The sequence below is a fragment of the Athene cunicularia genome (assembly GCF_003259725.1).
Source record: "Athene cunicularia isolate RWA chromosome 15 unlocalized genomic scaffold, athCun1 chr15_part1, whole genome shotgun sequence".
NCBI classification, from domain to species: domain Eukaryota; kingdom Metazoa; phylum Chordata; class Aves; order Strigiformes; family Strigidae; genus Athene; species Athene cunicularia.
In genome coordinates, this window is record NW_020799121.1 from 11,539,839 (window position 1) to 11,565,953 (window position 26,115).

Consider the following 26,115-nt stretch of genomic DNA (forward strand, 5'->3'; position numbering starts at 1 on the left):
CCACGTTCCCCCTCCCTGATGACACCTCACCTCCTCGGTGGTTGAAACGCATTTCCACAGCACAGACGTGGGCCAGGTACTTCCCACAATTTGTTTTCAAATATTCCTCCAGAAAGGGAGGGCCTTGCATAAATCAAATTAGAAACTCTTTCATTCAAACTCCACTAAACTTTTTATGTCTACTTCATAAGAATACAAACAGCAACATATCAAAGGAAGTTCAGCTCTGCATGTGTTGTGATCTCGCGGTGGTAAACTGAGGACCCAGAGATGGAACATCTCCTCCCAGCACCGCACCACTTCCCACACCGCCTCAGCCCAGCCTCAACATGCTCTTCTCAGGTTTTTGATGGAAAACGCTTTAGGAATAAAACCAATGGTCATGTCGCAATGGAAGCATGTTTATGCTTAAATCCACACCATGAATGCAAAACCTAGGTGAGAGTATTCACCTACAAAAGCTGGACCTGGGTCTGGGAACAAGAAAATCCACATGAAGAAATCATTGAGAACATTGTGAGTGAAGTTTCTCATTTACACTGCTGAATTTGCGAATATTCTAGGCAACAGGAATGATCTGAAAATGGATAAACTGGACCTTAAAACAAAAACTGCGTTTCAGTTCAAACTTTGTTCCTTTGCTGTCATGCAACTTCATCATCTTCCAAAAGCCCAAGAATTATTGCCAGAAGACACCTTATAACAAAAACCAGAAAGAGATGATCAGAAGGTTCACTCCACATTCCCCTGCTTTACAGCAGGTTAGTTTTGAAGGACAAACGTTTGTTCTTTTCACAGCCAATACGATACAAAGTGGTCAACCAATGCCCAACTTCTAGAATCACAGGAACACAACAACTACATCAAACATACCTTTCTATTTGTTTTTCATTCTGTGTTAAAATGACACCGATATTTAACCAACTGCACAAAGGTTACACTCTCTTAAACGCAGGGTACCTGGCATTTTAAGGTGTTTTTCTTCCTCTTTGTTAACGAAGGCAGCGGTCAGACTGCGCTGGATATGCACATCCACAGTACCAGGCATATCCATGGTATGCATAGCCAATGCAATCCGACAAAAGCTATTATGGAGAACAACCCAGAATAAAACTGCAACCTTACTTCTTCCTAAAGGCAAGGTGTGACAGGAGTGGAAGAGAAGATGACGTGCCAGTTTCCCAGCCAGGTAGCGCTGGGCTGTGTCACTGATCAGGCTGAGAAACAGCAACAGCCTGAGACAGAATCAACCTCAGACACGTTAAGCAGAAGCATTTCACGAGGCAGCCATCTGACAGCGCTGTCTCCAGGCAGCCATGGCTTGCAGCAGCTTCATTCTCTGCAGCAGTATTTCTGGGTTTTTTTTTTTGTTTTTTGTTTTTTTTTTCCTCTTGGCCAAGAATCTCATAAACAGAGTTTCAATCTAAAAAGCCTCATTCCAGCATGCATTGCTATTCAGTCCAGAGGGGAATAAACCTAGAATCTGGGAAAATTAGTGCAGAAGAAAATACTTTAGAACCCATTAAACATAGCTGTGCGTAGCTGCTGTAGTCTGTATTTCACCAACTTTTATGATAACTCTTCACAGTTATTCTGCATGTTCTCTTGGGGAAAACAAAGCTAGAAACTCTTGATTTAAAAAAAAAAAAAAAAAAAGAAAAGAAAAACAATTGACGTGAAAGGTGGACTGAGATATTATCTATAAAGATTTTGCTATTTTTACATGTGCAGTGATATTTAGAAAGGTTGGAAATTATGTTTAGATTTTATCCATTTCTGGTCAAATGGATTGCCAGAGGATTTTTCTCGCAGTGGCTGTCTGCAATTCGATGGCAGCAAATAATGCAGAAAACGTGTTAGGTTCTAGGATTTCATTCATAAACCTTTGCATGATGAGGTGGGAGCAGTTAAGCTTTTTTGTGTGTGTGCCTGATTTTCAGAGCACAACACACCTGAGAACAGACCTCCCTCCACGGCAAAGTCTCACTGAAAAGTATTTTTACAAAGACAACCACCACACCTTTGCTACCTGTACGGCCTCCCTCTCGTTCTCACCCCTGCAGCACAACACGGAGGGAGCCGACGGGCAACTTCCAGCCGCTCCAAGGGGCTGTTGTGTGGGCAGTGAGGAAAGCACCGCGCTGCTCTGCGCCCCATCCTGAGCATCACATGGCCAAACCCACCAGAATGAGACACCTCAGGTTGCCGTACAGGGTCCACACTGACAGCCCTCGGCTATTCAGAGACCAAAATGGTTTCGCTGTTTTGCACTTCCAGGCTGCAGCCGAAGAACTGTGGTTTAGACCACGTGAAGTTGCAGCTTGCAGGTTACTCAGGGTGGAAGCTCCTAGATGACTTGGAAACACCAGTAAACACAGAATGTCTTTATTCACTTATTTCACAAAACTTCATGCAAAAGTTCAGGCTTTTTGTGTCTTGCAAACCAAACCTGCTAGTGACTCTCCCCTGAACTTCCTGTTTAAAAAGCCACCGCAATTTGGCTGCTGAGATTAGCATCAGTATTGACAACGTGTTTATCTCTCCAAGACCCGGTGTCACTTTGAAGACAGATTTTCTTCTCACACAAACTTTTCTGACATGCATTTCACCGACGACTAAAACTTTATATTTTTTTATTCACATACCCACAAGGAACAGTACGAACATTATTATAAATTGGAAAAAAAAAATACACAATGATTAATTGAGTAGATTAACCTCCAAAACACTTGGACAGCTGTTTCAACATACTGTCTTTGAGGCCAATATGCTGAAACAGCTGTTCTTATATGTAAGGTAAAATTGTCTGCTTTGTTTTGCAATGTGAATACTCTAGGTCTAGTTCATATCTTAGTAACCTTAATGTACACCTGGAGCATTGCCTTTTTTTTTTTTTAATGATTTGCATACATTTTTTTTGCATATTATTAGCAACTTCACCAATGTCAACTCATTGGTTCAACATATGCTCAAACCCAATGTCAAGTGGCTTTCTGTCATCTTTACATGGGATCCACATACGCTGCACGCTGCTGTCCGTAGCAAGATGCTTACAGGATGGATGAATGAATTTGATTATTTTTGCGTGTAGTTTTACAATAGCACAAGTGTTCCTTAAATGGAAAGCATTTTCTGGTTCATGGGGCTTTCTCCACTTGTTTCCAAGGCAACTCAATACACAGACACATGCAAACACACACGTGCATGCTATTAATATTCTTTTCTGATGTGAGAGATTTCTTCATTTATCAATGAAACACTATCCAGCTTCTGTAGTAGTGAAAGCATAAGACAAACTTCTCTCAGAGTAACTCACAACAGGAAAACATTCAAGAAACTCTTCCCTTCCACTGTACACTTAGACCACGTGCTTTGGCAACTTTTTGCATCAAGATCTCCTGTCTCTTCTAGCCACATAAGGAAGGAATCCTGAGCCCACCTCGCAATGTCCTTGCACTTTTCCTTTTACAACTCAATGCTTTCAGTCAAGCTCTTTCAAGGAGAAGGAAATAATCAGGGAGGTTGGTCTGCGCATGCAGATCCCTGTATTTCCTCACGAGATTACGAAGCTGACAAAACTGGTGGCACTTTGGTCTTAAGGAAAGGTATTATACCTCAGTGAGCCGACCTGCAGAAGCTGCACAGCTGCACCTGACTCTTGGCACTGGAACACGGCTGAATCTGTTCTGCGTTTCTAAATGAAACGCATTTCACAACAAGTAAGGCCTGGGTACAAAAATGATTTGTCATGCTCATCACTCCATGCTAGGTCACATTTACACTCTCTGATTCCCAACTGTAATCCTCTTCAGAGTTCGCTTAATTGTTGTGCTTTTAAGAGCTGGGGGTCAGGTACAGACACTGAGTAATGAGTGAAAACTGCAAAGGCAAAGGAAGAGTCTGACCAATTCTGCTGTTTATCTCAGAAGCGAGATGTGACAAAGAAGGGAGGCAGCTGGAAATTGCAGGAGATGTTTTGAAAGAAAGCACTTTGAATCATTGTTGGTTTACTGATGTTTCCATCTATTTGATTTTTTTTCCCCTTGCATAAGAAAAAGGCCTGCTGATTGCCATTATTCCCTGGGGGTGTTGTATTTGTCATTCCTGCACTGTTCTGTAAGTTTTCAGAGTACATCAGACTTTGGATCAGAGTCGACTCCTGCCCATCTAAATATCCTGTTCATCACAACAGAATGGTGGTACATACAAACCTGGTCTATCCTTAGGGGTCAGGTGCCATTTCCAAAATAAAAGCTACTTTTAAAGCACACGTTGGGTATTTGCAACAATAGTAAGTTAAATGGCAATGCTAACTCAGGGCAAGGCAAATTCAGGCAAAGGGTCTTACTGAGATTTCACTTATACGAGGTATGGATTTGAAGGGACATAAATGTGATTTACCTCCAAGCTTAACAGTGGGCAATTATGCTGAAGTGGGACACTACTTACGCTGAATTCAGTTGAGTTTAGGGGCTGATGCAGAAACAGCCGTCTGAGATGTATTATATAGAGAATACTGTACAATTCCATTAACATCAGCAGAATACCTATGGATTTCACAGCAGCAACACAAGAGAACGTGGACCTCTTCTCCATACACCAACACACAATGCTCCTCCTCCTCTGCATAAATATTTGGAGCTGTAGTTTACACAGCTCTACTCTATCCTAAAACCCATGGAAAAATAATTCCACTTACCTGGTAGATCTGAAGTTGCATTGCGTCACCCTTTGTTTATAACTAGATTTTTAAAAAGAGCAAAATCTCTCTATGCTATGAGAAGTAGATTCAATGGGAGCTCCGCTACCTTGTACTAAAGGAAATAGTTTATGAATACAATTCCCTCAATTCACGCACTCCCTAAGTTTTCAAGATTGCTACTATTAACTTGCACACCATGTAGCCTTAATGAGTTTAGGTTCAATTTATATTATATGCTTCTATTTATAAATGGTTTATAGGGGAGACTAATCAATATTTAATAGGCATTTTAAGTGTGCAACAGACACGAGTAGCATGTGTTAGAGAAGGTTAGAGGCACATCAATAGAAGGGTTATAAACACATATATAAGCTCTCGCTTGTAAGTAACCCATTGGACCAATGGGATTCTATAACAATTTTAATAGCAGGTTATCCATTTAATAAGAGTTTTATTAATAAATAAGTCTTTGCAAACTATTTAAAATGGACTCCTGCTACACGAGGAAGCAGTTCTGTGACCTATCCCGTTGTCAAGTACTAGGGAAAAATCTGTAGGTTTGGTTTTTAAATGCCACTCTCCTCCTGTAAGCTTGAACTAATACTGTAACATTTCCAATGCAAACACCATTAGAGTGTTGGGCATTTTATCATACATCCTTAGGGTTAAATTCTGCTCTAAGACACATAAATTTAAGTCTCACAGGAGCCACTAGAGCTGCTTGCTGTGCGTATCTGTGTGTGTAGGAGGGCACAACTTAAGGCTTTTTTATTTACAGAACCATTAATTAAATTACTGCAATTAAATAAATCAAATTGCATTAAGATAACATTAAGCACACAGGAAGTCTGAATCAGAGCTTGTATTAGGGTTAATGGGAGCTACACGTGGTTAGTTTTTAATGCACCTCCCTATAAATCATACCCCAAAGGATGCAGCTTAAACCAACATACACCAACCCAAAATTTTATGCAAATATTCCTTTACACTGTCCTAGTTTTTGCATCTTTTCCAATCATTTGTGTGGGTTTCCTGCTATTTTTCTCTGAAGGCGAGTTACCCTAGGTGAACTGGAAGAGTTTCATAGATGACAGTTTCTGATCAACTCGGAGCAGTTGAGCACGACAAAATTGCTAACTTGCAGTTAGTCCACAGGGCACATGCTTCAGTAACAAATCCATCAGGGATATGATTTTCTGTTTTATTTTCAATCTAACTCTTCTTTAATTAACTGTAACAGTAATAGAGGTTTCTGACAAAAAGTCAAAGGAAGAGAAAAACCTCTTTTCTTCACTGTCACACCCACAAAACTGACAATCGGTAGCAGAGGTCTGTTGTGCTCCTGCTGAGTGCTGACGGCCCTGCAGGCCCACCAGCGTGCCAGCAGCTGTGGCCGGGCATCGTCTGGTGAAACTGTTCTGAGGTCCTCTTTCAAGCCTCAGCTCCCACCCCGCAAATCCCAGCAACCACATCCCCCAGGCAGCTGGTAGCTAAGCAGGAGGTGAGATCCATCTCTGAAGAGGTTTTGCATTGCCTAGGAAACGAAGGGAATCCCCCCCAAAGTCTTGGTTTTTTGCCATAGCAATAAAGACGAAGGACTAAGGCTTCTGTTCCTTGTGCCATCAGGTCCATTGCAGCATGCCAGTAAACTGAAACGGATAGATATGAACCCTCCTTAAGGAGACATACAAACTAGCTAGCAGAAAACATTGTTACGGCATCAGATTTCTTGTAGATTCTTGCTGTATTCTGATTTTTTTTTTTTCGATAATCTTACAGCAGAATTTAAAAAAAAAAAAAAGTTTGCTTTTCCACTGATCAAATTAGCACAGAACACTGTGTGCCTATATGTTCAACTGGAGAAAAACATTAAGAAGATTCAATATTTATGTAATGTTTTATGGAAGTTCAATAGAAAAATCCAATATAATTTCCCAATTAAAATCACCTGCTAGTTGACTTACATCCATTACTATTATCTCAAGCTGCTCTATACTGAATCTATTCACACAATAGTGTTATGTGAACATGCATAGGTTAAAAATTAGTAATTACTGTCTAGACAATTCACTGTTAGCTATAGCTGAGTGAATATAATGAATAATTTATTTGATTAATTTTGCATTCCTCTTCCTCTTTGTGAATTGATCACGACCAAGGAAAACTTAAAAATATTCTCATTTATCAGAATTATTTTCTGTGAATAATTCTTAACCTGGATATTTTTCTACCAAACAATACCATTTTACCTTGTGGCTTAAAATTCACTTTATGGGATATAAGCTATGGAGACCATTGGGATTTTTGTTTTTTTTTTTTCCTTGAGCAGATAATCACGTAAGTAGCAACAATGCAAAAGTGCTCTTACCAAAAAAAACCCAAACAACCCACCAACCCAAGAAAACCCAGTCTGCAGCTCATTTTGTTATAAAACTTATGTAATTAAGAAAACGACTTATGCAACTTACAAGCAATAACTAATTCTAACTTTTAAATGAAAAATTTACAACTGAAAGTAATTATAAATGTGAACCTTTGTGATGCTATTAATTGTTTTATAAAAGCTCAAGTATGCACATGTTTCTGGCAATTTATCACAGTACTTCTAGCTGTGTTGTAGATCTCTAACACACTTATTTTTACAAACTACCTGTTGCTCACTTCCAATTGACTTGAGCTGCCGCTGAACAGCCACAGTCCTTGGGAGAGACTAGACCTGCATGTTGGGTGGGAGGTTCCAGTGCAGCCAAGGTTTTATTAAAGGACATGCCTGTTATGCAAATACCTCAGTAAAAATCCTCGCATAGGCTCCTTTTAAGTCAAGCTACAGAAGTCCCTAGGTACATATGTGCATTAGAAACCTCTAGAAAAGTAACTGGAAGAGAGGCTGGAGCCCAAGGCTCCCCCTTGCCCTAACCACCAAAGTTATACCCATTTGGTGAGTATTTGAATAGAAAAGGTTCAAAATGCGGGACTGACTCCTCACAGTCCATGAACTAGAGATGAAGTACATCATCTTTGCTTTGGGTTTCAAAGCCCACAAGCAAAGGGAAAAAATAAGCAATAGCTAGACTGGGGGAACACTGACAAAATGTGTCATTTGACTGAAATAAAAACAGGTGTTAAAATCCCTGCAACATCACTACTTGACTAAAAGATATTGCCCAGCACAACGTAAGACACACCCCCTTTTCCCTTCTCAGCACTGGCCCCACTAGGATGCTCCTGCATCCCACCTCCTTGAAGGATGCTCTTCTGAGATGCCGGGCTGCCAGCACAGGACTCCTGATACCTGAACGGGCACCTGAGTTTCCACTCACCACTATCACTGTGCCCCATCCTCTTGTCAACGTAACCGGGCTTAGATGAGTACAACTCACTGAAAGTACACTGAAAATACCTTTCTTTAGTATCTGTAAGAGCCGTAATTTGCAGAGAGTGCCTAACAGAGTTAAACAGCAAGGTCCATTCAAAAATCCCATGAAGTGACTATGGTGTCTTAATAAAATCCAGTCATAAGGTGCTCTTGAAAATCTCATCTCAAATTCTATAAACATACTTCACAGTCATAAGGCTATCGCACTTCATAGGTCTGGAGTTTTGCTTTTAACATAAATTGCTGGTCCCTGGAAACCAGATAACGTTACAAGGTAAACATTTCTGATTTCTATCGGGAGAGTTAGATGAGCTGGCAATCTAGAAGCAAAAAGCTGAACAACCATTACAGCTCCCTATTCTGATCTTTTTCCCTTTGAAATTTGCTTTTCATTAGGTGAGCTTCAAAATGGAGGCTGAAACAATGAGTGTTTTTGACTCTGCAGCAGATCAAATACATTTTGACATTCATACTCTTAAGGAAGAAATGACACACTAATGAAAGACAGAGATCAAATACTGTTTGTCACTTAAACCTCTAGCAACATGAAGTACCTCAAGCCTGTTAACCCATGCTTGGCACACCAAAATGCTGCGGTATCCAAATGGCTCTGCGTTTTCTTCCTATCAAACTTTGATACATGTGGCTCCTCCTTTTTTGCAGAGCCAAGCCAACCCCACAGAAATTAGCTTGTTCCTGACCACAAGGAAAGAAGAGGAATGGGGATGAATGAAATGCGATTTTTGCATTCTATTATCTGCTTTTTTCCTCCTACTCTTTACTACCACCTTAGCGGGAGACTGCACAGGCAGTAAATACTGGCTGTGATCGGTGTGTAAGTCAGGGCAAAGTTCTTCCTCTGCAGGAATTGAGAAGAGCAGGTTTGGCCTCTCTCCCAAGCTCCAGTACAGGCGCCACGCCAGTATTGGTCTCACGGCACTGGGGTTTTGGGCAGTGGCATTCTCAGAACCTGTGGAAAGCAAGCTATTGCCATTTCAGTGCATCTACCAACCCAGAATTAGAAGGCCCCAAATATTAGGCAAAACACAATTAGCTTCTCCCTGTCCTTGACCACAGATTTCAGCGTGATGCCAACACTTTATCCCTTGAAACTCCCCGGATCCTTTTCTCCCCCTAGCCACAGCAGGGAATGCTTTTATTACCTCTCAAATAACCTGGAATCTGCAACGCCTGCTGCCCTCTGCCCTCGCCCCTGCCATCCCCACTGTCTTCTACTGTCTTCTGCCTTGGACCGATGCGAAAGAGCTCACAGACAAGTGCCAACCAACACAAAACGCAGTTTTGCCTTCCAGTTCCACAAGGAGGCCGAGTTGTGAAACTGCCACTTCAAGAACTTCAGAATTGAGCAACACAGGTGACAAGATGTCCCAAAGCACTGTGTTAGAGTACCTTGATTATTTTAAAAAGCTGTAGCTTAGCGTTTTCAGGAAAGCTGAGGCACCTTTGGAAGAAATTTCTTTACACACAGTAGCTGCTCATAGGCTACATTACAACTTCGAAAGCTCTCTGCCCTGCTGCTCTGCTCCATCTTTATCATGCTATTTTAATTGAATTTTTTTTTAAAATAGAAATTACATGTAAAATAATTCCTAAGCCTAACTGGTATTGGAGCCATGTAAGTCAGAAGTAACTACATTAAGGTCAGTGCCAGCTTTGAACAAGAGGTGTGTTAAATATAAATGATTATTTAAAAAGCTTTCAGTGCAGCATGTACATAAGAAATATAGTACAGCATCTGCTTGGCAAGAACACGGTCTGTTTGCGTAAGCTAAGAACTATATGTATCACTCATACAAGTATACAAAATACAAAATTAATTCCTGCAGAAGGGACTCGGCTCTCTGTACACCTTATAAATACAGGCTGACAATTAAACAGTCCTAATAAGACTTACTCTCCAGCTAGCAGAACAGCTCAGAAACAAACATAATTTTGTTCACGTGTGCCCATTATATTCATGTGCTGATTTAATTAACAGTAATTCAGTATCTCAGAGATTTCTTCTCTATTTTAAAAATGCTGCCCTTTTGATGAGGGCTTTAGTTCAAATTACTGGCCAATCAGCTGTAGACCAAGACTCGAATGCTAAGTTAATTGGCAGTAAAACCAGAACGAGCACTCAGGAAAAAATTACAGACAAGCCAAATTATTGGATAATTGTTAAGGAACAAGAAGAGTCTCATTTTAGGTAGACAAAGTAAAGGCTCTGTAGCTCCCTTCAGCACACCGTGTTTCCTCAGTCTAGGTCCTGTTAATGGTCTGTATTGCACACAAAATCACTTCGGGTTGGCTCAATTCATCCCTCTCTTGCAGTCACTCTGTCAAGAGGTTCGCTGTGCCCTTATTCCTGGCCTGCAGGAGGTCCTACCACTCTTGATAGCCTGTCAAGGGATCCCTCCATCAGCCTGACTGAACTCCCTTTGGCAAATTTTTCATAAAGATAGAAGAAGCAAACCTAAAGGAACAGAGGTAACCAAATAGCCCTCCAGAGACAGCACAGCTGTATCAGCTCAGCAGAAGAGCACCTCTTAGCATTTTCCTCTGCACATTTATTATTGGAACCACTTACTTCTAACAAGAATTTAGTGCCTGTGCATCCTTGGAGAGGGTTTTCTAAGAATAGTAACTCTCCACATGGATCAAAGAGACCCGAGATCACTCTGGCTTCAAGAACACCTGGATGTCCTCCTACCCTTGATATATGGACAGCACGTTAACTCCTTCAAATACAGCTTTATTTAGAAACACCTGACCAAAGATGCTACAAGTATTCGTCATTCAACTCTGAATTGTGTGCAGTGCAGAATTCAGGCATCATTAGTTTGATCTTCAGAAAGAAGCATCTACAGAGCATTACACTTTTAATAAGAAGGCAGGGCAGAAAGAACATGGAAGTGGCAACGCACGCAGCCTCTGGGTCAAAGAGATTAATCACGGGAGTAGACACAGCATCAACCAAGAGCTGGGGAGGACGAGGCCTGCAGCTTGCCAGGCACAGCCACAGGGCGCAGGGAGGAGACGTGCAGCGTTTAAGAGCAGGAGTGGGGAGAGATGTCCCCTTTATCTCTCCACAGCAGTTGCTTGCCTGGATGGTCACAAATGAGTTCCAAGAGTGCATTTTCTAGCAATGACAATGAAGAACAGCAATGCCAGACTTAGGACATCCATGGGCACGTTATCTAAAGACAGATGCCGGTGTGGGACGAGAGCAGGCATTCCCACAGCACAGGCAATTCTGCCCCATTCCTGGTGGTGGAGAGACGGAATCTTTTTTTAAAGAGAAAATTGGGATATAAAAAGCCAGCCTGCTATGTTGGAAGGACCTTCATTTCATGGGGTAATCATTAGCATTCATCCAAACTGCAAACAGCTAGCAATATGTGATCAAATCTCTGCAATTTGGTAAGCTTCAGAGTGATTTCCAAGAGGAGGATTAGTGGAAAATGTTACCATTAGGACTTGATCCTGAGTAGCTTGCAACAGGATCTCTGAAGCACTTGACATCAGTACTCCCCGCATATTCATTAATATTTTGGACTATGGTTGTAACAAGTATCAGCGAGTGTATCTAATTTTATGAAAGAAAATTATTGGTTCACAGTGGAATAACATGGTGCTTTTACTCGAGCAGGCATAAAACATGAGTATGAAATCCCTCATATAATCTCTTGCTATTGTCATTCAATGTTTATCATCCAACACAGTTGAATACAATTCTTATCTTTGATGGATGTGGCACACAATAGCTGTTTTCTTGAGTGCGTCATAAATATTAATAGTATTCACAGAGCTTCTTAAAATTTGTCATGTCACATTGCTTTCATGGAAACACTCAAAATGCCATTATTTTTGTCCCACAAATAGCAAATTCTCTTTTGGTTTCTTTCTTTTTTACTCTCAAAATTAAATGGTAGAGTACGTTTAACTGAGCAGAGGAAAAAAAAGGATAATGGTTCACACTGAGCAATTCCAAAAGCTAGCTCAGATGCCCAGAATGAGACTGAAAGAGAAAAAATGTGGTATCCTGTGGAAAATACAGTCCAGTTAAAATTGAAACACTTCATGAAATTGAGGAGATTTGGCCAGAATTTCATTTTCAGAAGAACACTGAGAAAGAAGGCTGACGTTATCAAAATGGTCCTACTCTGCCATATTTAGAATGGGACATTTTCACTTAAGAAAAAAAAGCTTTTTTTTTTTTTTTTTCCCAAATTGAATATTTCCACATTATTTAATCGTTTAATCAAACCCCTCCGTTCTACAAGGAAAAATTTTTTTTCTGCTGTTAAACCATTCTGATCAACCCAAAACAGCTTTTCTGAATGTCTGTTCACAAAGCAAGTCGAAATTTCCTGGCTTTGTTCAGCCAGAGTGAAGCCCACGTGGGCATTCCTCACGACATGCGCTCCCCGCACACTTCTATTCCAGCCTGTTTCAGAGCCAAAGTCTTCCTCTGGATCAAACTTAATAAAATCTTCGGTGGTTTGTACTTTGGCAGGTATATCTCAAGAAATCTTTTTAAATTTCATCTTTCTCCATAAAATTCACCCTGTGGTTGTCAGAACAGCCTTACAAAACAAAACCGTTTAATTCCTATGACAATTAATTTGAAGATGGTAATAATTGCAGAAGATACTATCTCTGCTACAGAAACATAAAACACTTGCTATAGGCATGGGAAATATAATAATACAAAAGAACAATTTCTTTTTTCTTATCCTGTACTCTCTCCACAGTAGTTAATTTGCTTTGACTTTAAAATCAATTCCTTCAGTGTGGGGTTTTAGGGAAGCTCAAGGCTTTAATCCTGCTCCCAATAATTAATATTAAAAATCACACTGAAATCTATGATCTGGGAGTCATAGATTCCAGTTTTATTTTAATAAAATCTTGATAATCCCTGATATTTCTAGGATGAAGATCTACTCTATTTTGAATTTACTTTTAAATATTTTTCCCACGAAATGGTGAATTTTGTGAATGACAAAATCGTGTTCTGTGCAGTTCACTTTGCAAGAAAAGTAAAACAGAGATGTACTGTATAATTTAAAGGGAACTGGAAGGCGAAAGGTCAAAATGATTTCAACTAAGAAATATGCATTAAGTGCAGTGGATAAACACATGTGGGACATTTTGCACATAAATACATTTTAACCAACCGCTAAAAAATATGTAAATCATCTGGGTTTGCTAGAAATGACTGATCCTATCCTGGTATTTTTGACACTCCAGGATTAAGTGTTCTGGGATTTCAGAACTGACCCCAGAGAGAATGAAGAAAAGAGGCTGCTAATGCTTGACATTTTCTTATTTTAGTTTAAGGTGAAGGTAAGCTTCCTTCTAAGCCTGGGTCAATTTCCATCTTGGCATGAATGTGCTCCTTTAATTGGTGTCTGAATGTAAGCACTATTGCCATTACCAAAAATTATTTCTGTAGGAAAAATAAACTCTGTAAAGGTTTTCTTTATTTTTAAACACTCCCTTTTTGTCAGTTGGATTCAACAGCATTTTGTAAGAACACGGACACTCAAGATTCACATTACTTCAGACATATTTTAACTTGTATTGAATTAAAATGAAGGCACAGAAGAAAGCTTTTCCCCAAAGAAGGGCACAAGAATTGTCGTGAACGAAAGCCATGGCAGAATCTGAATAATGGAACAGGACGTAATCTCAGCAGACTCGTAGGCAAAAGCTACAAAAGAAGAGAGGTAGTACCAGGAAACACGTGAGTTCTGAACTGCAGAATGAGCGCTTATTTGACCAGAGGGTCACACAGGCATCGCTCAGCGCGGAGAACCGCTGCAGAGCATGGCTGGAGGTGTCTGCGTGTGGATCTGCCTTGAGTTTGTGCCATGGCATCAGTTTGCTTGAGGGCTTACATGTGGAGACTACTGCTCTCCAGGCATGTGACAACATTCCCAGCACAATCGAGGCACCCGAGTCCCATCTCTTTTATGCAGGGCAGACAAAACAAATATTTTAGAGAGGGTTTTTTTTTTTTAGTCAATCATTTTGGGAAAATCTTTCCACAAATATATTTTTACATTTTAAATCGAATCTTTAAGCTGGAAAAGCATGCAGCCCCTCCTGGGAAGATATATCAGAATATGACAGAAGTGGACTCTACATGAATAAGAAAGCAAGACCATGCCATCTCCTCTGCAAATGGGGATTTGGTGGCATTCATCCCAAACTGAATTGACCCTCCTATTCCTCACTCAATTCTCCGCAGTCAAAGCTAGCAGTGCATTAAAAAACCCCAAACAAACACACAAAAGACACTCACCCTGCATTCCTGCTTTTTCTAAAACAAATAAGCAGAGTGTTGCGCTCAGCAATCCCCTTTCAGCCTGAGTTAGAGAAACGGGCATCTTTAAGGATGATTTTTCTGGGTGTTCTTGTCAGTATGTTTGCTAGAAGCAACTGGAGATGCTATTATTCACCCTCCCATTTAAAAGAAAACTCACTAGAGTATATACAGCCATCTGTGGTTCTAAGTGATTCACAACATTAGTAAACCATTAGTCAACCAGTAGCTTACATTTTCGGGGAGGAAGCAAGACTTCTGAAGACACAGATTAAATACTAGTAGAATGTAGAGATGTTTCAGGCTGAGGGGCTCAGAGCACCGGTGAAATATTGATTGTTGCATTTGAAGAACACTTTAGAATAATGACAGTCTGGGAATTACAATTCTATTACTATACAGAAAGGATCTGTACCACATATATCTAAGACACCAGCGCTGTCAGTCACAGACCAAGCCATCATTTTCCTAGATAAGAAGAGAATGCTAGATATTTGTCTATTATTAAACCTATTGTTCCTCAAGCCTTCAGCCTCAGTTGGAGCCTTCTCATAAAAAACAGTTAAAATACATCTCTTCAGTGTCTTGTTTTTACTTTGACTAAGTTCATGGTTGCCTAGAAACTCTCTAAAAGACCTGGATTTTTCTCTTTTTTTTTTTTTTTTTTTTTTTTTTTTTTTTTTTTTTTTTTTTATTTTTCCCTAACTGTTAGTTAGACAACAGATTAATCCAATCACATTTATCTGTGACAGAAACCTGGGTAACAGGCTCAAAGCTGGTGAAGTGTTTGTTTCTTGTACCCCAGGAGTGTCAGACTTCACTGACTACCTTGTACCAGCAACTTTCCACATCTAAGGAAATGGCAGGTTATGTCTATTTAGATCAAGAGAGATAACTGTGAATTGTATCACCACTGGATGGAACTGGTTTATCTGTGCTATCAATTTCTATAATTAGCAGGACATACTCTTCCACTTCGCGAGATTATTATATCACAAAATTATTATATTAAGACAAATCAAGGCACCTACTTTAGATTCAACTTTACAATGTTCTGGCAGATCTGCTGGATGACTAAAACACACCTTCTGATGCATTAGATATCAACCAGATTCACAATTTGCATCCTACTTCAATGCCCTAAAACATTTTAAAATAATCACGTGCAGTGTTTATAGTTAGCAACTGTACTATCAGAAGGCCATTTTTTTCCCTGATATTTAGTAACATAGCAAAATAGTGGAACAAAAAAAGAGTTTAAAATGTTCCACTTCCTCAGCATGATCTGTTATTCTATTCAACATGATGATAATGGATCACCTTTCTACTTTTGGGGACATTAGTTCCCCATGTTAACCCATACACCAGATGTTGGAAGAATCGATTATCAGAGACATTTATTGTCAAAAAGAAAACAAGATAAGCCTCACAGAACCAACTCAGCTGACATTTTCATCTGACACTCAGTGCATCGTGGAATGTTAAACTGAACAGCTGGACCCAGATCCCCAAAGGTATTTAGGGACGTGTTTGTATCTTGCAAGAGGACAGTGCAGTAATGCTCAAGCTTGAAGCCTGCACGCTACCTCCAAATTAACCACCTCAGCACAGTGTTCAGTCTCGTTCATTTTCTATTGGAAAAATTTCTCAACAGTTTATCTTAAAAGCTTATGACAAAAACAGATAAAACTAAATATTCCTTCCACTCTCCTCCAAAGAAACCTCGAGGAGTCAAACATTCTGGCTTCTAAATAGGCTTCAAATTAAGGGTGTAATCCTCCCCATCCATGCGTTTTTACCTGAATTAAATCAGCTTAAATAGTTATGCACAGCTTTAGGTGATAAAACAGCATTTACATTCTTCAAAGCCACTCATCTGTGCTGTCATTAGTTCTTGACAGTATAAGTCCTACCTCTTTTCGAACCAAAACAGTTTTTAGAGATAATAAGCAATAGCATTGTAGGATTTTTTTTTTAAGCGTTTTAAAAGGTACCTTTAGGAATACAAAAAGTGACTTACAAATCATTCAAAATCATTCAGAAACCGGTAAAACAGAATAAGAGTGACTTAATTTCCATGTCATTTTCCATTCTCTTCAAGCTTGTTTTATTCAGGTGTGATTAATTAATGTCTCTAAAGTGTTCTGAAAATATAAACCACTACATAAATACTAAATAATAATAGAGTACTTAAGGAAAAAATAATTTGTTACTCTGCATGGAGCTTCAGGAACTAGCATTTATTTCTTTTTCTTATGTAAACAGGCCCATCCAATCCCTTTTGGCTCTCAGAAAATGCTCTAGCAGTTACAGGACAACGCATCTTCATGTATTTTATGTGTCACAGTTCACAGAAAATGAATTTAGAATGCCTTGCAAAGTTGTACTTATAGAGGAATACACACACATAGAAGGTCTCATTCATTTTCATATCCACTGTCCCTCCGAACAGGAACGTAGCGGCAGAGGTTTCAGTATGAAAACAGCAGCACCCTGAAGGATTTCAGAGGTTGCTATGTTTTGAACTTTGTGTTTTTTCAGCCTGTTGACCAAAGAACTTAGAATTTCACTGACCACTTCCAAAGCAGTATGAAAAAAAAAGTAACTAAAAAGGAATCTGTATTTCCCTACATATTTATATCTGGGTATCTTATGACTACTTGTCTCGATACATATATTATTATACCTCTACAGTTATACAACAGGACAATTACGCATATATCCAATTTTCATACTCGGAAGGGATGAATTTCCCAACCTAGCCTCATCTACAGAAACAAAGCCTTCCAGGAACAAAAGGCAGGCTACAGGTATAAGCACTTTGGGAGATCAGTTATTTTATAAAACAAAGGCTAGGTAGGACAGGCATGTGAGGCCCAGAATCCTGCCTGATCATCTCAGCACAAGTCACATTGAGTACTAGACAAAATAAACAATCTGTTTCTAAAATGGTGTAAAATGCACACAGCAACACCATCTGGGATCAGATCGTAGGTGAGGCTGGAAGCCGTGCCAGTGCGACTATAAGCGCTTTGCACTCTGAATTGATTTTGAACTGGTGCTCTAGTCACCTGCTAAGAGGTAATAAGGCCAAGTTTTTGGACTAAACAAAAAACTGTGGGTTTGGTTTGGTTTGAGGAGGAAGGGGTTGGGGGGGCACAGGCTGAAAGATACAGTCTGCCCACTCGTGTCCTTTCACATCTCAAAACATTCCCCAAGTAAGACCTAAGGTGTTTTCCTGTACGACTTTGGCTGTACGCATGGGACTTGGTTGCTTCCTTTTCCACTCTTCTCAGCAGCTGGGCACGATGGAAATGACAGTAGAGCTTAACGAGAGCATTCCCCACTACGTTCCTCTATAATAAGTGCTCTAGCACTGCAGCCTCTCCGCAGGCATCTGATTTACAAGCAGAGCTGTAAGAACAACTCCACAAAGCAAGCCAGCCCTTACAGCAGCAGCAGGGTTATCACAGCTGTCATCCAAATCAGCTCCTGAGAAGTGTAGGCTGCATGCAATTGTGATCACTCATCTTGATATTTTCTCCTTTCTTCGCCACGTCAGTTAGGGGTGGTCTGCATTCCCACGGCGTCCTCTCCGTGCACCTTCCCACTGCGCACGGAGTCTACGTCACTCACCCAGAAGTAGAGATAAGACTTTCAGAAAGCAAATCCTAAATTACTGGACTGTGCTGTTTCCATCTGGATGTAGTTCCCATGGAAATCCCAACTGTCTGGCCCTGTGCAGTTGAAACTGGATGTTTCAATTAGAAGGAGCTCAAGGATTTGGGGAGAGCTGTCAGATGATGCAGAAAGCAGGCTATTACAGCATGAAATTTTGTTTTATTTTCTCTCATTAGTGCAAATGTTTTATTTATGTACATATTTTAAAGGCACTGAATTTGGCCATAAATAACACTGCGATTTATTATATGGAGGACGATTCAAAATAAAATGGGTAGCTTGGGAGGAATTTCCAATATTCCAAGATTGTATTTTAGTCCTCTCTCAAAAAATATGCAAACCCCCTAAGAATCCCACATTATTTTTAGTTATCATACAGAAGGAAGAACAGTTGGTTTTGCTACACTAAGTATTTCTACTTTTCTCACAAGCTAACAAGTTTCCCATCACTTCCTAATGTCCCTATCAAGGCTTGAAAATCTCTAGAGTTCCTTTTTAGTCACAGCACACAGGCGTTGCAGTTTACCCCAATGTTCGTTCATGCTGGACACAACCTCATCTCGGGAGGCTAAGAGCAGGCACAGAGCAGAGCTGATGGTGCTGCCCTGGCCAGGATTTCACCTGTAGGCTCTCCCTGGTCCTGCTTCCTTCTGTGCATCTCAGAACAGTGTTTATTAATGTGCTGCTGATTTGACAGCAAAGGACTATCCAAAAATAATCTGCAATATCAATTCATTACGGCAAGATTGTCTGCTAATAAGGAGCTATTTCTTGCTACATAATGTGCAAAAATCAGCTGTATCCTCACTTATAAAAACCCCAAAGCAAAAAAACAAACAACAAAAAAAATGCCTTTCAAGCTTGCTACCAAACGTAAATGTTAAGAACATGAGATTTGATGTTAAGGGCTTCATAAACTCACTAAAGCAAAAAATCAGCTCTTTTCATCAGGCTATTATTCAAATGTTACAATGCAGTCTCCCATATCTTTATCTACAAAAAATAAGGCAAGCTAGTAATGAGAAAAATATCCCCACCGCTATCTCCAGAGTCACCACAATGCAATGACAGAAAAAAATTATCTGGGGGCTCTTTTGATTTTCTCCTGTTTAAGGAAGTAGCACAGAAAACAAAGATGAACTCATGACCAACTGCAGCAACAAAACAGCAATATTCCAAACCATATGGAAGAGGATAGAGGTCTTTTAATAAAAAGAACCAAGTGACCTACAGAAAGAGACCCACACATTAAAGTTCACTGTTGTTTGGCAGGATTTCACAGCTAATTCCTCCACCACTAAGCTCTTCTGACTCCACCTCAGTCTTCTTACTGGAAAGAAATTTTTCCCCTTTTTGACACTGATCTGCACCTCTTCGTGCAAATGCTGGTGTTGCTACTACCAAAACACCATGAAGTTTTGGTAATCCCATCAAAACATTCACTCCTGCAAATCAAGGACTGAACGTTTTGCTCCAGTCTTATACTCTCCAAGGAATTCTGCTTTCATCTAGAAATATTCAATGTTTACCATGAAAGAGTGGATACACTGAAAAGGAACAGCAAGTAATTTATGTTCAGTGTAATGGCAAAGTCATGGAAATGCGATGGTTTCTGGACCCTTTTGTGACACTCTCCTTTACAGATACCACCTGCACTCAGAGGGAAACTGCCTTACCAACCAGCCAGGCAAATCCTGAAGAGGAATGAAAGTTAAAATGCATTTAGTTCAGTCAGGAACTCTGGGCCGCGGAAACATGTTTCTCTGAGCAACACAGGATGATGCACAGAGCAATTATTTTTTGCTCCTGATTGGGCAATGCAGTGCCAGAACCTGCAGCAGTGGGTGACTGTTAAGTGAAGCAGGACTGCAAACTGGCAAATGTAAGGGAAAGAAATGCAAATACGTGCTGTTGTTCCTGCCATAGCTGTCATCAACTCTCCTCTCAGGGCAAGACAGTCAAGGATGCTCACGTGCAACAGCAAAGTAATAGCCCACAAGATACCCATTTAATGACTAAGGTCATAAATTCACAAAATAAGCATTTTCCTTTACTCCACAGTTAGTTTACAATGACAAAGTGTCAGGGACTAGATTAGCTCCAATCTGAATTCAGATTCAGCCTCAGATTTGGTCCAAGGACATTTAGAGGCAGCTGAAGTGGCCAACATCTGCCATAACTGCAAAGAGATGAAGTAAAACCCTGGCAAAACCCTGGCAGAGGCAGCAGCAAAGCTCCGATCCAACATTCACAATGGGCTTTTGGGTTGGATTCGCTTTTCTTTTCTATCTGTGGTGCTCTGCAAGGCGTAAACTCAATGCTGTCCATTTGAAACAGGCAATGCTACGTCCAAGACTGTTCGTGCACCACGCTGTCATTATTATATCTGATTCACCATTAATCCTTGATAACATTCCACCCAACCGAAAATTGAATTTAGGGTATTGTCTACCTTTACAAGCATCTTTCCTTGCTACTGGCCTAGTAGGAGAAGCTAGCGGTCATCCAGAGGAAACCACCAATATTTGTTGGTTGTATGGTGTAATAGAAGGAAAACCAGCACAGACCAACTCAGAAAGGAAGGGCAAATCATCATGAGAAAGTAAACAAAAATGACTGGAGTGTTTCTAAGGGAAGGGGTGTAACATCCAGGCTCTCTGGCTGTTCCTCTAGTTTTGCAGCAAAATATCCCCACTGAAATCACTGGTCGTGTAAGCTTAAAGCTCTAGTACTAAGAAGCCCATCAGGCCCAAACGTAGGCCAAAGGTCCCTCCTAGGAAAAGTGCATTTGATTTTAAAAGGAAATATTTGCATTTTTTAAATAAACCATCAGCTTCAAGCTTCCTGCACACGTACACCTTAAACCTTGCCTTGAAAATATGGCCGACACCTCCATCTTCAGAAAGTATTTTGTCCTTTCTCTGTAACCCAAAATGGACCTTTTCTTAAATTGACACTTTGCAGCTCACTAGACTATCTGTCTCTTTGGGGAAAAGCAAATCAGAAAACAGTCCAGTTGTTTGGTTTAGCAATGAAGTTTCCCACACATGCATGCTAATTTATTTCATTGAAAATGTCCCAACTAATTGCAACATTTACCCTTAGAGCACACGCATGGCAGTCACATTAATACACCAGAAGACAATGGCTCCAAAGGAGCTATTACCATGAACCAGGCCAATAATCCACAAACAGTAAAGGATTTTCACAAAAGACTCAAACGGTTTCCAAGGAGCCATTATGGGCATATCAGGTAAATAAAATATTATTGAAATGTATTTCTTGCATTTAAATCACTTGCAGCAGGTGCATAGGAAGTAGCATATAATAAAATGGTTCACATTCCCTTGAATACTAATGAGAATCGACGGAAACATTTAGCAGAAAGAAGCCGCCGCAGGTTCTTACCATCGCAAGAGGAACAATTCCCACAAACATTGTTCGGCTGACAAAGATCTCGGAGACCACCAGTTCACTCACGGAGTCATCTCGAGGGTATTCCACCTGCCAGGTAATTTGCTGGGCTCCTGCCAGGCTGCTAGTGTTGTCAATCTCAAAGTCCATCTGCAGGATCTCGTAGGAGGACATGTTTGCTCTGAAGAAAAAAAAAAAAAAGTTCCCACAACATCAGTAGGATGTTAATAACAGAAAAATATGTTTTTATTTTCTATTCACCAGAAGATTCACCATTAAATTCAACATACAGACTTGAAGACACTGACAGAAACCTAAATTTAACTACACACTGGGCAACAGCTAGGCTTTATAGATAAGGTGATACTGTTATCTTTTAGTTTCCTGAAGTGGAGGAATTTTTCCCACTAAACTCAGTCATTTGTTCTCCATAATCACAACGAACCTATAAAATAAGCCCCAAACTGGGAACTGCATTGCACAGATGTCGCTCAATTATTTAATATAGCGTTATTATAATTTTGTTCTGCAAATATTGATGCTCCAAAACAACCGAATACTTGGTCATTCCTCATGCTGTATCAGAAATGAGCTCTTGGGGGGTGGGGAAGTCTTTCAAAGCAAAACTTGTTTTTATCCTGGTGAAAAAATGGATTCACAGAAATGATACATGACAAAATCTGGGGGGTAGATTATCCTTATTTTCAATTCATGAAAACCTTCCTCTCATCAGTGGTGCAGACTTGTGATCATACTGTGATTATTTTATATTTCTCACCTGGAAATAAAAGTTTAAAGGTAAAGAAGCAGACGTAAATGCACAGCATTCAGAACTGCGTTTTAAAATTAATTCTTTTGTCAACAACAACACGTAGCACTCTCCTCTGGTCAAACACTATGTAAATATTAAGAATTAATCCTCGGGTTAGAAAGACATAGATCTTCTCTTCATGTTACAAAGAAGAAAACAGACACCAAGACTTAACCAACAGCACTTGGCGTATCCACAGCAGAGACCCACTTAGAAAATAGATCTTTGCTCATCCAGCGCTTTACCGCCCACAAAAATGAAGGTACTTTACAAAGCAGCACACAAGTTCCTGCCCCAATTTCCCAGACACCTGCAGTGTGGAGACCTGATGCAGCTTACAAAACACAGAGGCGGGATGGAAAGGCAGCTAACCTGAGTGCAGACCCAACTGCTTAATCGTATTTTGTTGAAAAGACAAACAATGTTACCGGCATTACTGACGTTTCTGGGTATTGTGCTCATAAAGTCGGTTAAAATATGAACTTGAAGCACGTTAGGCCATCTGTAATGACTCGAATATGCTCTTACTGTGGGCATGAACTAGTTCCCAATCCAGGGATGTGTCCTGTGCAGGCAGGCACCCTCAGTAATGCCCTGTCCTCTGTAATTTCACCCTCTATCCTGTCCCACAGCACACTTTTTGTGTGCCCTCACCCTAAAGTGGTGCCTCCAAGAGCTGTGTTCATGGAAAGTTTCAGCCTGCTGCTACAAAGAGCAGAGACTTACAAAGACTTAAACATCCTTTTCTTTCTCCCGACTGCACAGAGGCAGAATCTGGCTTTGCCATATGTTTTTGAAGGCACATTGTAAAGGAAAAAAAATCTGAACAAGAATTATTGATTTTTATGTTTTCTTTCTGACAACAAACAACACAAACATATGCTTCAATGCCTGGAGGATAAATATTTTCCATGCTGACAGAAGACAATATCCACCTCCAGGCAAAACCAGAAGCTATTAAGGCATCTTTTGGGTGACCAACCAGACAATCAGCAAAAATTTTTTGAGACTAATACTATTACACAATACTAGGGATGTAATTAAACCATTTCTGTTAAAAACCTAACCATTGCGGGCACCACAAAAGCATCCTCAAATTCACAGTCTTCTGTGTATCACTTCTGGCAGTTTGTTTTATCTAAATTACATAAAATTAATTTGCTTACAACACAGAAATAAAATTTAGGGATGAGCTTTACACTAACTACGGATCTAGATACTGGGCCTGTCAAGGTATATTTAGATCTGTAATTTAGGTTCAATCTGTTCAAGTCAATAGTTGCCACTCATAAAAACACCCACGAGTGGTTTCAAATTTGGAACAAAACCACTGATGGAAGGTTTTGCTTTAGATACACCACTTAAATAATAACCTGGGTTAGTGTGCACTGATAAATCCATTCCGCGTGTCTCTGCACTTCCACATTGGCACTTCTCTGAGCTTGGTCCATCATGCCTTCAATCTTTCCTTTCGTGTTTTTCTTTTTACACATCCAGAAAGTAACCATAATAGTGGTTCTATATTTTTAAGACAGAGTGGAACTCAGATCTCTGTAAAAAAAAAATTGTGTGTGTGCCTTGCCTATATCTCAAGCTGAAATAATTGCCAGGGAGTGAAATGACTCTTGTGCCTGTAAATATGTAAAGACCTTCACTGCATCCTTAGCACAGCTGTATAGCTATAAAAGACATGTTTCATTTAAAGGTAGACATGTTATACACTGCTAGATTAGAAAATAAGTCTCTGTGCATCTAGAAAAGAGCAGCAACTCACGTACATGAACCTTCCTCAGATCTAACTAATATTAATGTGTGAACTAAAGCAAAGCTGACTTCCCAGGTCTCCCAGGACTTACTAGGTTCTGGTTCCAAAGAGAATCCTTATCAACACCTGGAAAAACAACATGGCTTGTCAAATGTTTTCTGCTTTATCTTAGAAGCAAACTATGTAGCATGACATATTTCTACTGATTAAAGAAGGATCCACTTCTTTTCATCTCGATTTTTACTGGAGGAGATGGACTTACTGTATCTAACCATCTTTCCCTTAGAGAGTTTCTCCTCTGAGTGTAGAGCATTAGAAAACCATATTCAACTTTCTGGACTCATTTATTCACCAGCAGGTTTCCAGTTACCTTCAGAACAGCAGGTCAACGAATTTTCTCTAAAATGATGGTCTCCCTTTTTACCTCTTTAGGACAAAGAATCAATTCAAGCAATGCCAAGTGTTACAGTATCTGGGACACAGAGTACCCCACCGACTGAAACACCCTCTTTGTTCTGAGTCTCTTCCCAGGTTACAACTATAATGAACCCATGATAAAACCTGAAAAGTTAACTTTTCTCTTGCTTAGACTAGTGCTCAGACTGTTGCTGCGTCTCTTACCCTACAGGTGCTTCTCTCCTAGCTGGAAGATTAGTACTATATTCATAATTCTTGCAATTTATTAACCATCCTCTATCACACCGTGTGGAGACCACTGTCTTTTTCCACTGAAATTGATGGAGGTTGCTAAAGCAAAACCAGAGATAAATTAAAGCATTATCAAGACCTTAAAGGTTAGCATTTACTTATGTCGGCTCCATTAGCTGATAAATCCACATGGCAACACCTGTATCTAAATTTCTCTCCTGGCTAAGCAGCATTACACTATAACCCTTTTTAAAAGGAGTCATTCCACGCTGCCATGGCAAATCTTCAGCATTTAGTCTGATTTGTAGCTGGTGGCCAGTAAGTTGGTCTTTGTAGTCACTGTCGATCTGCAACTGCCTGGTGAAGACAAAACGCTACCAGTGGCAAAATCCACTAGCAGAGAAGACAACGACTGTAACTCATGCTGTTATCAGCCATTAAATCCTGCTAAACCAAACTTTATCCTATAAAGATTTTTCAGCTTTTTCTTGAGACTTATTCCATTTTTCTCTTAAATAAGTTTGCACTATTGGGAAGAGTCTGATGGAGTCCAAGGACTATAAATCACTTTTCCTTTCCACATCTTTCTTCCCTTTTTAGTTAAAATTTTCTATTGTCCAGTGAAGTCTTTTCCCGGTTTAAAAGGATTTTGCCAAACCCTAGTTTAGAGGAGCAATAAAAAATAAAAAGTCAAAATTACTTTTATAAAAAAAGATTATTTCCTGCAAGCACAAGGAAAAGACCTTATAATTTTAGGCAGCTGGCATGCTTGCTAATAAGTCCATTTCTATGGAAATGAGTTCATAACTATTAATTTTGCCTGCTCCTGATCTATTCTTGATGAGCCTTTCAAATTTAGAAAAGCGCTTCATGATTCTCTCAATTTGGTAATTACTAACTCCCTTTGATGAATCCAGCCCAGTGTTTCAGACATGAGACATTCATTACACATTTTTCTTTCTGGTGAGAGGAGAAAAAGAAACCACGGGCTTGGATTTATTTCCTCTTGCAAACTCCAGTAAGTAGGTCCTCTTCTTCAAATTGCAATTTATAATCCTATTTGTGTACTTCCGCAATACTGCCTCTGCTAGGTGCTAGAACAACCCCCAAAACCTTGAGATTTCTACACAATAAAGCCAATGACAGGAAAATGTTGCTAAGTCCCAGAACTCGGACACATCCAGGCAGGCAGCTGCAGGCACGCAGAGCCCGCCTTGCTCCGTTTGCCAACTTGAACCTGAAGTATTTCCTCTGGATGTACATTAAGCCATAAAGGAGTGAGCACTCCACCCAGAGGCAGAGCCTCTCCTCAGTTAAAAAGAGTCTCCCAGTGGAACAAATCACAGCCTGCACAAACCACTAGAAAAATAAGACCTGGGTTTCAAGT

General features: G+C 40.0%; 1 protein-coding gene across 1 annotated transcript in view; it reads right to left on the minus strand.

The window, feature by feature from the left end:
- TMEM132C (transmembrane protein 132C) overlaps positions 1 to 26,115 on the minus strand; it is a 765,633-nt gene that overhangs the window by 641,452 nt on the left and 98,066 nt on the right. The window contains exon 3 of the mRNA XM_026859691.1: positions 21,499 to 21,685. Within this exon, the coding sequence (XP_026715492.1) occupies positions 21,499 to 21,685 (187 nt within the window). The remainder of the gene's footprint in view (positions 1 to 21,498; positions 21,686 to 26,115) is intronic.